Source organism: Mustela nivalis (genome assembly GCF_964662115.1).
Source record: "Mustela nivalis genome assembly, chromosome: 7".
NCBI lineage: Eukaryota > Metazoa > Chordata > Mammalia > Carnivora > Mustelidae > Mustela > Mustela nivalis.
In genome coordinates this window covers 50,652,008-50,669,421 of record NC_139026.1, presented here as the reverse complement: position 1 = coordinate 50,669,421, position 17,414 = coordinate 50,652,008, and the positions used below count along the sequence as shown (strand labels likewise).

The 17,414-nt window shown below is 38.2% G+C and overlaps 1 protein-coding gene across 1 annotated transcript in view; it reads right to left on the bottom strand.

Moving 5' to 3' along the window:
* The window catches only part of WIF1 (WNT inhibitory factor 1), a 68,350-nt gene that overhangs the window by 21,906 nt on the left and 29,030 nt on the right, over nt 1–17,414 (bottom strand). Inside the window, exon 3 of the mRNA XM_082738268.1 lies at nt 3,011–3,119. Within this exon, the coding sequence (XP_082594394.1) occupies nt 3,011–3,119 (109 nt within the window). The remainder of the gene's footprint in view (nt 1–3,010; nt 3,120–17,414) is intronic.

Sequence of the window (17,414 nt, the reverse complement as noted above, 5' to 3'; positions counted from 1 at the left end):
GAGACTGAGTAATGGCCACACTCCAGGAATGTTCTTGTCTCTGTGATGTAGCAGTATGTGATTGCAGTAGCAATGCCCTCTGTGTAGATCAGTGATGCCCACGGATCTGCAAGGGGCATCCATAGCCTTGGGGCTATAAATCTCAGGTGAGTTTATCTCCAGAATCCAAGGCCTCATTCCTTCATAGGACCTTTCTAGAACCCCAAACCCACAGGATTGGAAGCAAATACTCTGGAAGGGCTGACTCTTGGGTCATCCCTGCAGCCCAGGGATGACTGAAGGGAAACCCAAATTCACACTCTTGCTTGTCTACACCCACATGGGGACCTATGCCAAGAAACTGAAAAAACTCTGCTTATTTAGTCCCCAGCTCTTTCTATTCTGGGATGTAAAAATAAAGATCCACAGGCAGTAGTAGATGACCAAAACCTGAAAATGGACTTTACAAGACTGATTTCTTGATTATTGCATAGATTTATAGGAGTGCTTATTGACATTTTCATTAGACATCAAAGTTATTCTAACATTCCTCTGGAAGAATAAGACTAATTTTTTTTAGAAAGGACAGGGTTATGGTATCAGTTATTTAAAAATTTTATAAAACTAAAAATATTACAGTATTAGGACAAATAGTAAGCTATAAAACTCTATATATGGAAGAACTTAATGTGAAATAAAAGGTATATCTTGAATCAATTCAACCTCTTATACAGGAAAAGCTGAATACTCAGGAAAATAATTCAGATGAGAGCCCTACCTCCTACTATTGTCAAAATAAATTTGATAAAATGCTAGAAGCATGTTCTAGTTATTACATAATTATCACATAATTGCTCTCTGAAGAAGAATTAATTTCTAAGCATAAAAGTAGTCAGGAATGGAGTGCCTGGGTAACTCAGTGGGTTAAGCCTGGGCCTTTGGCTCAGGTCATGATCCCAGTGTGGGATGGAGGGCCCCCTCCCCAGTCGGGCTCTCCGCTCAGCGGGGAACCTGCTTCCTCCTCTCTCTCTCTGCCTACTTGTGATCTCTCTCTGTCAAATAAATAAAATTTTTTTAAAAAGTAGTCAGGAAAAAATGACAAAGGGAAAGATAGTTTTGATCACATAGGACTTAGACTCTGCATATCCCTGCCTTCAAAAAAATAATAAACTGAAAAATATACCAGAAAGTATAAACAGTAATATAAAAATAATAATATGTAATAATAAAAAAATATAATTTATTACAAGTCAATAAATTATTTTATATCTTCAATATAAAAATAAGCATGGCTAACTGACATTTTACATTATATAGATACAGGAAAATGTCTTCTACCTCGGTTGTAACAAAAAAAAATCAAATTAAAAGAACACTAAGAGGGGCGCCTGGGTGGCTCAGTGGGTTAAGCCACTGCCTTCGGCTCAGGTCATGATCCCAGGGTCCTGGGATTGAGTCCCGCATCTGGCTCTCTGCTCAGCAGGGAGCCTGCTTCCTCCTCTTTCTCTCTGCCTACTTGTGATCTCTCTCTGTCAAATAAATAAATAAATTCTTTAAAAAAAAAAAAGAACACTAAGAAACCTCTTTCCACTTTCTAAGTCAGCAAAAGAGTTCCCATGATTAATAACCCACGTTGATGATGTTATGGTGAGCTAGGCCCTCTCCCACACTGCTAGCCAGGGTACAAATGGGCACAACCTTTGTGGAAAGTAATTTGGCATTTTGGCAATTTTTTCTAAAAGCCTTTGGAAATGCTCATAGTTCATGTCCTTTGACACAATAATTGTACTTCTAAGAATCTACTTTAATAAAATAATGAGATGAGCTCTAAGACTTTGATACAAACATTAATCCAGTAAGTATTTTATGAAGTCCTGTTCTGTGTTGGGCTCTGTGCTGGCAGTCATGATGAATAATGGGCCTTCTACTCACTGACCATCTATTACTTTAAAAACGATGTTTATTGTGATATTCCTAGTATGAAAACCCTGAAAACAATCCAAGTAACACACAATGAGGGAATGAGTAAACTAATTATGAGTATGTTCATAAAATGGATAATAAGGACATCAAAAACAACTTTTGGAAAAATCTAAAATGGCACTGGAAAGTGCTTTTGTTGAAGTGTTAAAAGCCCCCCCCCAAAAAAAAACCCAACTATAGTGCAAAATCAAATATATATTCTATTATCACAACTATGGAAAAATTTATATTTCTAGATGAAAAAGAAACACACATGTATTTGACCATGTTAACATAAGTGATCTCTGTACTTCTCTGAAAGTCATGAAATCTGGTCTCAGCTTCACTGCTTATTACTCATATATGACTTTGGGAAGTCAGTGAAGCCTCAGAAGGCTTAGTTTTCTAATTTGTACAATAGGGTGGTAATTCTGGCCTTGACACCCTCCCAGAACTCAAATTGGAGAAGGCCTGAGCTGCTGTTTTACATGCTGAACATCTCCAATTTTTTAGTATATGTGCTGCCGAAGCGAGCACTACATGCTGAACATCTCTAAACAAATACCCTATACTGTGTTTTATCAGCAGAGAAGGTAGATTAGCTCTGATATGTTAACACATTTCTCCCACTTTTCCATTGTCTCTTTGCTCCTTCAAATTCTTATTTAATACAATACTCATTTGGGTAAAGTTTTTCTCAATGTATCCCATTTCCCCCCAATCACTTGCTTTGCATCTTTGCCACATTTATGTGCACTACATTAATTCATAATAATTACTGGCTGGATATATCTCATGTAATGACTTTCTTTTTTTAATCTGGAATTGCTTATGAACCAGGACTATGTCAAGTCTTCAGCAAATTAGGAAACAGCCATTTTGTTACTCCCATTCTTACTTTCTGTCCAAAGGAGGTAGGGACATAATAATTGAGCTGCCCTAAAATCATCGGATCTCTTCAGGAAAACATTCCATGATTCCTCTGACGGGTGACTTCCAGGTCTTGAAATTATTTCCATCACCATTACAAGTGTAGACTCCACCCCCTCACAAGGCAAAGACCACCCACCTGATGCCTTGTGGGGCACTGTTCCCAGCAGAGGGACATTGATGGTTGGGTCTGCCATGATGCCTTTATCCAGGGAGCGTAAGGACAGGAATTCATAGAAGTATTCTGCCTACAACAAAAGGCATTGACAATCAGTACCATGGGGACCATGGAGTGTGAGAAGGCATTTCTTAACTGGTCACTCCTCTGATAGGAGAGTGACATTTTTCACTACAGGAAATCTGGAATACATGACCTCTGAAAGTCTGTGTAGGCATAACTCACTCTTCTGGATTTTAGGACTCTAGAATTAGACTCTGGAGAGAAGGATGCTTTAAAAACATTAATGACATCTATCCAGTATATCCATAAGGTGGCTTTTTAGCTTAAACAATATTATTTAGTTACTGTCTCTTAAAAGGATTTAGGAAAAAAACTCTTAAGGAAACAATTGGTGTCAAAACAATCAGCAGCTAGTCCTTAGAAAATCCATCTCAGCTTCTTGGGTCATTCTTTAATTCTTTTTTTTTTTTTTTTAAGATTTTATTTATTTATTTGACAGACAGAGATGACAAGCAGGCAGAGAGGCAGGCAGAGAGAGAGAGGAGGAAGCAGGCTCCCCGCTGAGCAGAGAGCCCGATGCAGGGCTCGATCCCAGGACAAACAGTGGGATCATGACCTGAGCTGAAGGCAGCGGCTTAACCCACTGGGCCACCCAGGCACCCCCATTCTTTAATTCTTTAATTCATTCTTTAATTCAAAGTTGAGGTGAGTCTTTTGATCAGAATTTGGAAAGCTGTAATACATAAGAGATAATGAAAGCAGTAAGCTATTGGCAAAAGAAGATATGAAAGTCCAAAACTAATGACTTTGTTGTGAATATTTATTTTTCAGTATCCTTCCCTTTGGCACGTTTACATTTAAGGTCTCAATTTAATTATGGAGAGAAAAGCCTAAAAGTGTAAAAACCACCATTGCAATATAACATCCTGTAAAATTTTACATTGTAAACATTTTTCATTTTCCCACTAAGTCTAATAGAGAAAATGGTACCTGTTATTTGAATAGCCACAAAATACTGAAAATGGTGAAGTATAATCTCCCTGGAGAGCTCTGATGCTTAAGTGATTCTCAACTGGGTTATTCAAAGGATTTGTGATGGAAACATGTTCTTTCTTGGGAATAAAGAGCAATCAATAAATAGTGCAGATGCCAAAATGAGAGGTGAGCTGAGTGGCTCTGCAGTTATCTGTAGAGATATGCAGAATTTGGATGGGTTCATTAACTAAATTATGAATTACATAAACATGGACTAAAGTGACATTTTAAAAAGGAATATGACCTTTCCTATAGTCAGTATCAAATTTATTTCCCAGTATGGAGGATATTAAGAGATACCTGGTAGACATTCACACCATTTTTTGGCCTTACATCATAGTGTCAATGTGTTAGGGATTAAGGACTCCATAGGAGGATGATAATGCAAAGGGGTGATCTCAGCCGCTGTGGGGACACTGGCTCTTTGGGCTGTGGCAGTGTTCTAGATGACCATCATGTAGATGAGCAACAAAATGTCATCAATTAATTTTACTAAATTCATCATTAGAAAGGCCCTGAGGATAAAGAGTTTTAAGACTGTCATTTCCTACCCTGTTTGAGGGAAGGCAGAGAATTACAAGAAGTTTGATGAAAGAAAGTAGTGTCATCAGGAACAGTATTTCAATTTGGAATGGAATCCTTTAACATTATTTCTGACCCCGCAATAAAGTCAACAACTATTAAAAGTAGGCTCCTTAGTGTTCTGTGAATCTGGGTGTTTTAAATGACCTCCACCAGCTGCACTTACCTCTGTGCCTCACTAGATCATGCTTATCACTTAACATTTTATTCTAAAACATATTTTAGTTGGCATTATGAAAGGCTTCAGTGTTGTATGCCCTTACAATTAATAACTTCGGGTAATTTGTATTACTAAGTACAGTAATAACTAGCAAACAATAACACAACAAACACCTGTGTAATGCATACCCTGTCCCAAGACTTATTTTGAACACTTGTATTAACAGTGCATATAATGATGGAAAAGAGCTGAGTGAATAGAGCATAAGCATGCCGAAAATACATTTCAGTGGCTAGATTGCTTCAAATACCACAAGTTGTCATTTGCTGTTCCATAATTATATCTTCAAACTTTGTCACATTATAAGTGAAATTTATATGGATGATATAATTAAAAAGGGCATTAATAAAAAAATACCATTAAATATAAGTTAAAATTTTTTTGTGTGTTGCCACCCATATTAAAGCAGTGATTGTGTAGGGTTGTTGCTAACTGATTTTTCCTTTCTTTTATAGTGAAATAAATGCATTTATTTAAAAACAGACATTAATTATATACCTTGCTTCAGTTCTGTGTGGCTGATGAAAATCACTGGCTCTATTTGTATAATTCTCTGATCTGGACATAGATGAAATATTCTTCTTGGACCTCTATTTGGTGAGACTCTGCTCACATAACAATTTGATTTAAATCTCTTTGTCTTCTTGAAAGTGTGCTTTTTTTCTTTTTTTGAAGATTTTATTTATTTAGAGAGACATTGTGAGTGGCAGGGAGGGGCAGAAGGAGAGAGAGAATTCGAGAAAACTCTGTGCTGAGCGCAAACCTGACATGGGGCTTGATCCAAGACCCTGCGATCATGACCTGAACCAAAATCAACAGTCAGTCACTCAACCAACTGAGCCATTCATGTGGCTCTCCTTGAAAGTGTGCTTTAAGAAAATAACATGTACTAATAAAGTAGCTTCTGATTGTGTCTCTCAAGAACTTTTGATAATGTTCCAGGAATGTGGAACTGAAAGAATTTCACTCAGGGTCCAGAAACAACGCCATAGAGCCTCTGGGTCTCCTGTTGTTGCTTTTGACTATGGCCATATGAAGTAGGCTGGCAAGGTCAGAATCCATTATATTTGATGTTAGAGTTTGTAATTAGCATTGGCATGACTGCATAGCATGATGCAGCTAGGCTTAATGGATTTGTCCAGACAGCCAGTATTCTTATCAATAACAAATTTCACAGTAGAGGTTTTAGGGTGTGCATTTGATTTCTCTGAGAATCAGTAAATATCAGTTTTTCTACCGCAATTCTAATACTGTATTCTAAGACAGGAACTGGTCAAAACAGTTTCTTGCTTGATTTTATCAGCAATAGACAGTTTCCAGAGAAAACCTTTGAAGGTTTTGTTCTTTTTGAAGATGATAATGATGTTGTAATTTCTGAAATTATTTCATTCTTTCCTTTATACTTGGTATATATATATTTTAAGGGGGTTTGTCCATCTACTGTTTTCATTGCCTTCTTAAAAATTCCAATTTGAAAACTACTTAGAAACTGACCAACTCTGATGGACATTGGGGAGGGTATGTACTTTGGTGAGCGCTGTGAATTGTGTAACACTGATCAGCCAGACACCTGTACCCTTGAAACAAATAATACAGTATATGTTAATAAAAAAAAAAAAAAAGAAATTGGCCAACACTTTATCTCTGATCTTGACACTGACCTCTTTCATTGTTTCATTTTGTCATTATCAACAGATCTACCAAAACCACCCATGCCATATAAATATTTCTACACATCAGTTAGATCACCATGTAGTAGAGATGACCTATGTTCTTCATTTAACCTAAGTATTAACTTCTGTGGCTTAAATAAGTCCCTCAAAGTCAAAGAAAAATGGCTGATAAAATAAATGATAGATTTATAATGTCATAGTTTAAGTTCTAGACAGGACTTTCTGTTTTTAGTTTATTTGTAATATCATAAACAGTCCTAGTCTCAAACCTCTCCACTGGAAATACTTATGTAGGGGCAAATAAAACCTAAATTCTATGCCAAAGAGAACAACAAGCTTGCTTTAAAGTTTGGGAACAAACTTCACAGGTTGTAGATTTATTACTTAGATAAAAGGAACTCAGAGCATGAACTGTAATAGGGAGGTGGCATATTGGAGAGTCTGAAACCTCTATTAGGAAAAGTACATTTAGTTTTATTAAATGACACTAGTGGAAACTCAGGTAGAGGTAAGTAGTGTGCTTATTTGAGAAGCACATGAAAAGACTGCCTTGTATTCAAACAAAGAATGGGTCTATTCAGGAGAATAATTCACTTCTAAATTAAGTTGTTGAAAAACCTTGCTGGCCTGGCTCGCCATGCAGTAAATTTTCTTTTCATGGAGAAGAATAAAAGACACCCAAATATTATCAAGAGAGGAATGAGTGCTGGAGGCCATTTAACTTGCTTCCAAGCAACTTGGCTGAATGTTAAGGTTGTTCTTTCCAGAAAAGATGAAGACATCATTTAAACAGCAAAATGGGACAACCCAGAAGGCCTTAACTCTGGCACTATTTCTTGGGTAGACGCAGAGAAAGGAAGCAGAGAACTGCATAACCATGGGGAGGAACAGAAAGAATCCAGTATTTCTTTTCTATCTTTGAAGTTCTGGGTTTGTGGTGCATACTTAATCTAATATATTAGCATGATAATTACAAGAGCCTCTGAGTTAAGAAATAAAGGTTCTTCATAAAACCACAGCTCTCAAACCTCTTTTAACTTCATGTATCATGATGCTGACCTAAGTGTTCATGAAGAGAACTGGAACAATAAAGGTATTTGATGTGTTCTGAAGAAAATTTCAGGCGATTCACAGATACAAAGCATACAGATGCCATAAAGCTGAAAAATTTACAAAGAATTTTTGTTGAGTGTTTACTAAACACTCCAGCCACTCTTCATCATCATTCTCACAAGAACCTAGTATTATAGCATGCATGTTGTGTTCAGATTAGCTGGGCACTCAGTACGAGCATTATTAGTGGTATCTGAAATAGCTCCTACACTGTATGTGAAGAGCAGAAAGAAATTCACTGAAGCAAGAAAGGAATAGAGTTCAATGCTAAAGTCCCAAACAAAATGAATCAGCACACCCAATGCTTAAAATAATCTGACGCCTGAATGTCTAGACCAAAAATTGCCAGATTTCACATTCTTCTCACATCTCACATCACAAGATGAAGGGCATTCATCTTGTCACCTCCCTGCAAAATTTCATCCTTCAAACTCACAACTCATTATCCTTGGATGCTGGGACACTCTGCTGATTGTTCCCCCATGTTTTGATTTTCCTGCACTTCCTTGTTAACCCTCCTCCTCTCAGTTCCTGATTGTTAAAAATCGCTAAGATTCAGGCCTCAACTCTTCCCTCTGTATTCTATCATAAAACTCAGGCACTTACACAGATGAAACTGTTTCCTTTTGGGTCAATAATGCTCACTCAACAAGAACCATTCCCACTGCTTCATGAATAAGCTCATGTGCACAGAGCTTCCTTCATTACCTTTCCAAACCAGATGCTGCACTTGATGTCTTTGTATCTGTCAACAGTATTATCATTTTTCCAATAACAAAAGTACTGAACCTCTGAGTCATTGTTGTTTCCTGCCTCTACTTCGTCTCCTGATAGCTGGACAGACACCAAGAATTTTCTCCCCTCTCCTTGTATAATCTTTTGATTCTTCTCTGCCTTTCATTCCCACTGCTTCCACCCTAAGCCAGCCCTTATTTCCTCATACTGGTATTATCATAACATTTTCTGAAATATCTTTCTAGCCTTCCTCTTTAAAATCTCTGCCATGAGGTGAGCCAATATATCTAGTGGAAACATCAGTTTTGCCATTTCCCAATGCTTTTCTGTCAGCCCCTTTCTCTAGGAAAAGGCCCTTAGCCTGATAAGTGTCCTCCACAGTCTGGTTCCAAATTTCCTTTATTTCAGACTGCTACCCAACAGGGATCCTCTTCCGGAGCTCACCTGGCCTGCTCTGAACACCCCATAACCGTACCTATATTCCAGTGTTTTCACCTACACTGGCTGGCAACAGGACTCAAACCAGTGTGGCCCTTAGACAAATACTGTCCCATATTATTATTAAACTTTTCCCATGTGTAGATCATGTATTGTCATGTACAGATTGGAACTTCTATGGTTAAAGATGGGATTATATTTATCCCCATCCCCCCACAACTATGCTACTGGAGATTCACTCAGCATTGGGTACAGCCAGGTATTTAATAAATATTCACTGAATGAATGAATGACCGATTGAGAAGCATCCAGAGGCGTAAGACCAGTGCATTCCAGAATATTCTATTCACATTGTTATGGTGAAATGGCACTAGCCTCTGGTTTTACTGACTGGGCATTAGCTTATCTGTTTTGGCAATTGCTTAATTACTTTTATGGGTCAAAAGGTTCTCTTTTACTTTGCTGGGTAGCCAGTAACCATAGCATGTATAGAGAATAGAGAATATTTTTGGAAAAAGAGCAAGGAAACAAACACTGACATTTGATATCCAGTTGATCTTTGTGTAGTTTGTTACTGTTTTATGCTTATTTAGGGACAAAACCTTGGCAGTGAGGCTCCAAGAATAAATATAAGCAGATAATGTAGATAAGGTCCAGTTCTGAAACATGATGTTGTCTAATGCTCTTCTGGTTCATAGTTCCAGAAGAGACGTGATTCCTTCTCTAAGTAACATATATATAATTTAAATTACATATAATTTCTATAATTTCAAGTTTATAAATTTTGTAAAACTATATGTAAATTTATATAAATCTTGTCTTCTGCAAATTACAATATGAAATTACAGTGTCACTGGGAAAGGTGAAATATCAACAAAGACTTCTTTCATGACTTCTTTTGAAACTGGCTCTAAGGAGAACTTGTTTCAGAAACAAAATTAAAAAGCTCCTTTTCATGAAGAGTAGTTATTTAATTGTGAAACTGGCCTTGGTTTAATGGATGATGAAATGAACACTACTTAAAGAGAGAACACTTCTTAAAGAGAGAATCTCGATCGGCCTCATCCTTCTGTTCCAGTAATTGGTTTTATCCACACTGCCACTGACCACAGTTAGCGGGCTGGGTTGAGGGAGTAAAGCTATTGGAATATAGTGGTAATATTAAAACTTCAAGTCCAAGTAAACACATCCGGGACCATGAAAGTTTTGTAAACTAAAACTGGCAGGAGATCACACAGTTTGGCTTCACATGCATCTGAAATATCTAAGACATTTTCCATCTTTTTCCTCCTACGGTTTGGAATCACCATTGCTCATGCAAACCAGAAACAGACCTGGCTATCTGACAAATCACTGGCTAGTCATTCTCTTTTAAGATTCCTAAAGATAGAAAAGCAATGTAATAGAGCACTATATTGCTGTTTTGTGTTAGATAAAACCAAAAGCCAGGGTTTTTTATTTTTTTTTGAGGGCGAGTAACAAGGAAGTAGAAAAGCCAAACACTGGGGAATGGAAAAGAGGTTTTTCTTTTTTATTACTTTTAAAGATGGGAGGAAAAGGGTATCAGAATGGAGGTAAAGTAGGCTTTAAAAATAGAGGCCCCCCTTCAGCATACTGCTTTCACCAGACTGCCAAAATTTTCCATGGGAAGGGCAAGATAGGCAGGAGAGAGGCTTTTGAAAACTTCATTCCTGCTTATTCCTTGAGGCTTCTGGGGCAAGGGCCTCCTCCGTACAGTAATCCTGCCCTAATTCAAGCATCTGCAAAGTTATGGGTCAATGGCAACCCCAAAACTGGGCACGAAGAAAGACAGTATTGGGCAATACGGAGGAGTTGTAAGGAAACGTTTTGAGGAAAGAAAACTTTGTTCTAACGGGCATAGCTAGCACTCTGTGCACCAGGAAAAGTCCAAATGGGAGGCGTGGGAAAAGAAACCTCAGGAGCACAGCCACACCTTTCTCTTAGAGAGTAGGATGGTATTAATTGGAGAACGCAGAAGGGCTAAGAAGGCAGTGGTATGAATGCAGGTGTTCTAGAGGCGATGAGAGCAGATTTCAGCTCTCGAAAAAGGAAAAGGAATACTTTCTCTGTTTTTTTTTCTTCTTATCTCAAGATTTATATTTGAATATTGCTCTTTTTTTCTTTTTAAAATGTGTTATTCACCATACAGTACTACATCATTTGTTTTTGATGTAGTGTTCCAAGATTCATTGTTTGCATATAACACCTGGTGCTCCATGCAATATGTGCCCTCCTCAATACCCATCACTGGGCTAACTTTTCTTAAAGCTTCAGCAGCAGTCATTGGGTATTCCTGTACACCGGGTGGGGGAGAAGTGAATGGGCTAAGAGCTCTGTCTTGGATAATACAGTACCCCTCTAGTACCCCTGAGCAATTTCACAACTGAGCAATTACCCTCACACCTCCTGTATTTATTTCCTGTGCATTTATTCCTCATCAGTATCTCATTCCCTTCATCTCCCTTTCATGCAGTTCACATGGTGGTGTATTTCAGCACATCACATTTTTTAGGACAAAATGACCTTTATAAAATGTCCAAATAAATCTGTGTAGCACATATAAGTAGCTCCAAAGAGGCAAGACTAATGTCCCATTTCTTTCAGAGTTCTTTATAATGCATAGTCTCCTTTCCATTGATTTAAAAAAAGTTTGAAAATTTTTAACTAACTTAGAATTATCAGTAGATTCTCAATGATGGCTTTCAAAATATTTAACATTAGGTCATGTTTTTCCTAGGCTTAGCTTCAGATAGTTTTCTAACATTCTTTAATATATTTTTATTGAATCCACATGGACAGTATTAACTTACTTCTTGATAAAAAAAAAAAAACCAACAGGGAAAAAAACCACTGTCCTTCTTGACTTTGTGTTTTGAAAAAAAAAATACATTAAGCTATTTGGTAAATATGAAATATGTCTTAATTTGCCTTCTTTATTCATATAATCACAATTTCATGTATCAAAATACTATGTTACAAGATATCATCCAATGACCAGTTGTTCTTTTCCTATCTAAGAGTCAAACAGAAAAGTCTGTGATTTCATAGTTACAGATTTTCGAAGTCTAAAAATTTAGGGAACTAGTGTTACTAGCAGAAGATTCAAGTAGCAGTCATCAGTATAAATTTGCTTTTACTTCAGAAAAAGTGATTACCTAGAACATACAGTGTCATCAGCCCTTTTACTCTTGTAAATTCCTCTAGGTATTTGCTATTTTAAAACTGTTATTCATACACGCATTATTCATCCTCTTTAAGACAACAAGAAACTGAGGCAGAACTGAAGCAATTTCCCTGGAGGACACTGAAGATGAAAATCCAAAATCTGAGGACTGGCTAAATCTACTGCCCAACTTGAATTGCCCTCTAGTACCCCTGAGCAATTATTTTTTTTATTTGATTTTATTTATTTATTTGTTTGTTTGTTTGAGAGGGAGAAGTGTTGGGGGAGGAACAAAGAGAGAGAGAGAATCTCAAGCACAGTCTCACAACCCTGAGATCATGACATGAGCTGAAATCAAGAGTTGGGTGCTTAACTGACTGATCCACTCAGACACCTCCCTGAGCAATTCTTTTAAACATCCCTACTCTCTCCCTTCTCCTACACACAATTCCATAGTTTCCTCAAAGTCCTCTGCTCTAGCCCTGGTATCGTCACTCGACTGATGACAATACCCTATTCACAAACAAAACAGAGATTGCTAGGTATGAATTTCTTTGAACTTTCCCTCCATCCACCTACAAATAGCCCACATTCACATTCAATCTGCTTCCTTCCCATATCCTCTGAGATTGGCTCTAACAGTAATGTCATCTCCCTCATGTATATTAATATGATTAAAAGGTTAAAACCAAACCCTGTCTCTACCTGGCTACCTTTCTTCTTACCTGTCATTACAGTGCTTCCAGAAGGTCTATACTCATGGGTTCAGTGTTCTTGCTCATCAGTCTTCAGCTCACTAGTAAGGCTTTTGCCCTCATCATTTTAAAAAAGATTTTATTTATTTATTTGAAAAAGAGAGAGAGAGCGAACGCATGATGGAGGAAAGGGCAGAGGGAGAGGGAGAAGAAGACTCCTGTTGAGTAGCGAGCCCGACGTGGGGCTTGGTCCCAGAACCCTGGGATCATGACGTGAACCGAAGGCAGACTTTTGACTGACTGGGCCATGCAGGCACCCCTGTACTTATCACTATAAAATCTTCATAAAAAGTCACAAATAGCCTCCAAATTGTAAAATCCAATGAGCACCTTCCATCCATCCATATTCTCCAAAATTTTTTATTATAATAAAAATTTTTTATTATAATAAAAAAATTTTTTTTGCTCTGTCTATAGCAACAGTCTTTGTGAGTTCCTCTTCTCCTTCTCCCATCAGTCTTTCCCTAATGAACTTCTCATGCTTCTCTTTCTATGATGGCACCTTAAAAAGAGTTCTGAATGTGGGCCCATGTACCCTTAAAGAATCCATAACTTTTGTGTCCATATATATGTGACTATTTTTCTGGGGAGAGCAGACCCTAGATTTCATCACATTCTTAAAAGAACCCAGGGCTCAAAACATAATGGTAAGAGCCACTGCCTTCAATACTGATGTTTCCAGGAAACAACTGCTGCTCTCCTCTTCTTGCTTCTCTGTTTTCTTGAGGGATTTTATCCATTTCTGTGACTTCAATTTATACCAACATTTCAAAGACCTCCAAATTTTTATCTCCAGTTTTCACGTTTCTTCTGAGCTTTAGATTCATATTGGCAGCTGTCTATCAGACATCTCTCCTTGGACTTAATATGTTTGGACCAAACTCATTACCTTCCTGATAAACCTATTCACTTAGATTTCTTTACATAGCACTATGATCCTGATTACTCAAGATATAAACTCGGCAGTCCTTCTAGACCCCCAACTTTTCTCTCACCAGCCACCTCCCACAAACTCTCACTGATTTCTCAAATCTATTCCCTTTCTTTTCCTTCCCACTGTTATTACCAAAATTCAGATATTTCTCACACATACTCCTGTAATTGTCCCCTAACCTGTCTCCCTAGTAATTCCTGCGGTCCAGATTTATAACTTCAAGGCTAAATATCATTCAGTTTTCTTCCTAAATGCCACCTGGACTATACCACTGCTCCCACTTAAAAGTCTTAACTGTTTCTAATCACGGGGAAGAGTTTAGATACAGCTTTACAGCTGGTTCTGCCCACGGGGCTCCTTTCATGTCTTCCCTCACATCTTCGCTCCAGGTCTACCAAGCTTTGAGTCCGTTGAACTACCATGCTTTCTCATGAACCTTGCTCCTGACTCTATGCCTGGATTGAACTCTACTCCCTGCTCTTGTCCACTAAGGAGACTTTGACTTACCTGTCTAGGCACAGACATAAAACTTTCCCAACCCAGATCCTTCTTTCCTGTACTTTCCCCCATATCTGTATTATTGTACTTCCAGTAACAGTCTATTTATTTGTCTTCCCCATTAAACTCTCCTCTATGGAAGGAACTTTGCCTATTCTTATTTGAATCCCCAGTGACTGACAGTTTTTATGGCACAAAAGCTGTTTATAAAAAATAAATACAAGTTCTGAGTCAAATTAGTCATACCCTAAAACAAAGGGGTAAATCACATCTTACTGAAATTGTCTTATTTGTTTAGCTTTAAAACAAATTAGAAATGTCTTTTTGAACTATTATTTTAGAGGGAATTTAGAGGATAGAAGGACGAGTAAGACTATACCGCAAACAAATAATCAGTGAAATCCAGGATATGGGAAACTATGGGCCAAACACCCAGTCTCCTCAACAAAAATCTGAAGGAAGTGGAAAAAAAGAGAGAGATGGGAGGGAAACCTAGAGGTTAAAAGAGAACTAAGGTTTATCAACTCGCCATCATGTGTGCACCTACCTTGAATTCTCACTCAAATAAACAAACTTTAAAAATGGTTGACCTTTATGAGCCATAGTTGGAAATTTAAACAGTAACTAGACATTTGATTATGTTAGAAAACTATTTTTAATGGTTTTGAGGTTCTTTTTTTTTTTAAGATTTTATTTATTTATTTGACAGGCAGAGATCACAAGCAGACAGAGAGGCAGGCAGAGAGAGAGAGAGGGAAGCAGGCTCCATGCTGAGCAGAGAGCCCGATCCCAGGACCCTGAGATCATGACCTGAGCTGAAGGCAGCGGCTTAACCCACTGAGCCACCCAGGCGCCCTTGAGGTTCTTTTTTTAAAAAGGTTTTTAAAATCTTTCATAGATAAATACTAAAATATCTGTAGATGAAATGACATGTTACCTGAGATTATTTCAAAATAGTATGGGAGGGAGCCATGGGTAGGGAGTGTAGATAAGACATGGCTGGCCATGAATTAATGATTCTTAGATCTAGGTGATAGATAAATGGATGTTTATTTTTCTGTTCTGTCGATATTTGTACATGTTTGAAATTTTCCATAAGAAAAGTCTTTACAAAAAAGAAAAAAAAAAGCTTCATATGGGCATCTGTGTTGAATGAATGAGGTTTGATTCATGGAGAATAATGCATCACAAGTGATAGGGTAATGCTTCCCCCTTGGGCTGGAGTCTCATTAACGGCAGCTCCCTACTCACTCTGGTCCTACTACACCCACTTCCTTGCTGCTTCCCTAACGTGCTAGGTACACTCCCATTGGAGGGACCTGGCATGAACTATGCCTTCTGCTGGGGTGCTTTTCCCCAAGATAACCACATAGCTTATCCCCTTATTAATTTTATTCCTCTCTAGTACAGTAGCATCTCCTGGCTGTCTTCTCTGAAACAGCACCCCTCACCATGTATATTTTTATTTTCTGCTTTATTTTTCCACTAGCACTTATCACCCCTTGACATACGTTCATTTAAATATTTAAAAACTTCTGTGTCTCTCTTCTGCACCACAGGGAAAGTAAGCTCCACAAGGGCCATCACTCTACATTCTTTGCTGGGCTCCAGTACCTAGAGTAGTGCCAGCACATTGAAAGTGCTCAAGGAGCACCTGGGTGGCTCATTGAGTTAAGCCTCTGCCATCAGCTAAGGTCGTGATCTCAGGGTCTTGGGATTGAGCTCCACATTGGTCTCCCTGCTCAGCAGGAAGCCTGCTTCTCCCTCTCCAACTTCCCCTGCTTGTGTTCCCTCTCTAGCTATGTCTCTGTCAAATAAAATCTTAAAAAAAAAAAAGTGCTCAGTAACTATTTATTGGATGGGTCAAAGAAGGAATGAATAAGGAAAGGTCAGCTAACCTAATGGTATCCTTTCTTTATCCTTGTTTATGTTTTAATTTTGGAAAAGTTTTTGTTATGAATTAATTAGAGTTAATTGACTTCAAAACCTTGCCATGATCAGAGCTGTTGGCTGAAATTGATCTGTAGCATAAAAGGCAAGATCTAAGAGAATCAAACATGCTTTTGGAAACATAAGCACAGTATAATTTTTGTTGTTGTTGTTGTTTAGAGAATAGGTGTGTATGTGTGCCAGGGTTGGGGATATGGGCTGGGAAAGGAGCAGAGAGAGAGGGGGGAAAAGAGAGAGAATCTCAAGCAGTCTGTACGCCGCAGTGTGGAGCCCAAAGTGGGACTCAATCTCAGGACCTTGAGCTCTTGACCTGACCTGAAACCAGGAGTTAGACACTTAACTGACTGAGTCCCCTTGCCTTTTTTTTTTTTAGCACAGTTAATTTAATCACAATTTTTCTGATCACATGATTTCTTTCTATTCACATGTTAATACAAGAAATTGGTGGTGTGAGATTAAACACTGAACTTATTTTTTAATCATTTTTTAAAATTTTATTATCATGTTATTTATTTTTTATATTTTAAATTTTATTTCCTTTCATAAGTTTAGACAAATAGTATTATTATCAGAGTTTCTCAAAACCAGAGACTATGACTTCTTCCGCTATCCCCACCTGGCCTAACACTGTACTAGACAATACAGGTAATAAAGCCTACTGACTTAAACCAGTACTTTTTTCAAAAAACACCTACTCTCCATTGTTGTCTTTATCAGAAAAGTTTTTATGTCAATACAAGTAAGTAAATATGAGTGTTAGAAAACTTGTAGATAACTGAACAAATGTGTGAAGGAAGAGCACACCAGCAGAAAGAACAGTGGTCCCAAGTCTCTCAGGTGGGAAGGTACCTGGCACATTTGGTAAAGAGCTAGGAGACCAGTGGTGGCAGGCCCAGAGCGGGCAGGGCACTGTGGTGACCAGCGTTCAACATCACCCCGTCACAGGTAAAAGGGTCAGGTGCGTCCAGTGGAGGAATGCAGGAAAGTGCTCATAATGACAAGATCAGCTCTAAACATCCTCTGGTGCCAGAGGAAACACTGTAGGTGACACCAACGCCCTCTTACCTCTTGTCTCTGGTTTCCCTGGCCCCCACCTGCAGCCCAGCCTTCCAGACTTAGAGGAGCTGGAGGAGTCTATGAGAAGAGTCAACCACCGAACCTTCCAGGATGCTGCTAAGGGAGGGGAGGAATTTTAACTGTGAGTGAGGATTGAAATTTTAACTACTACAGGAGAGCGGATATTTT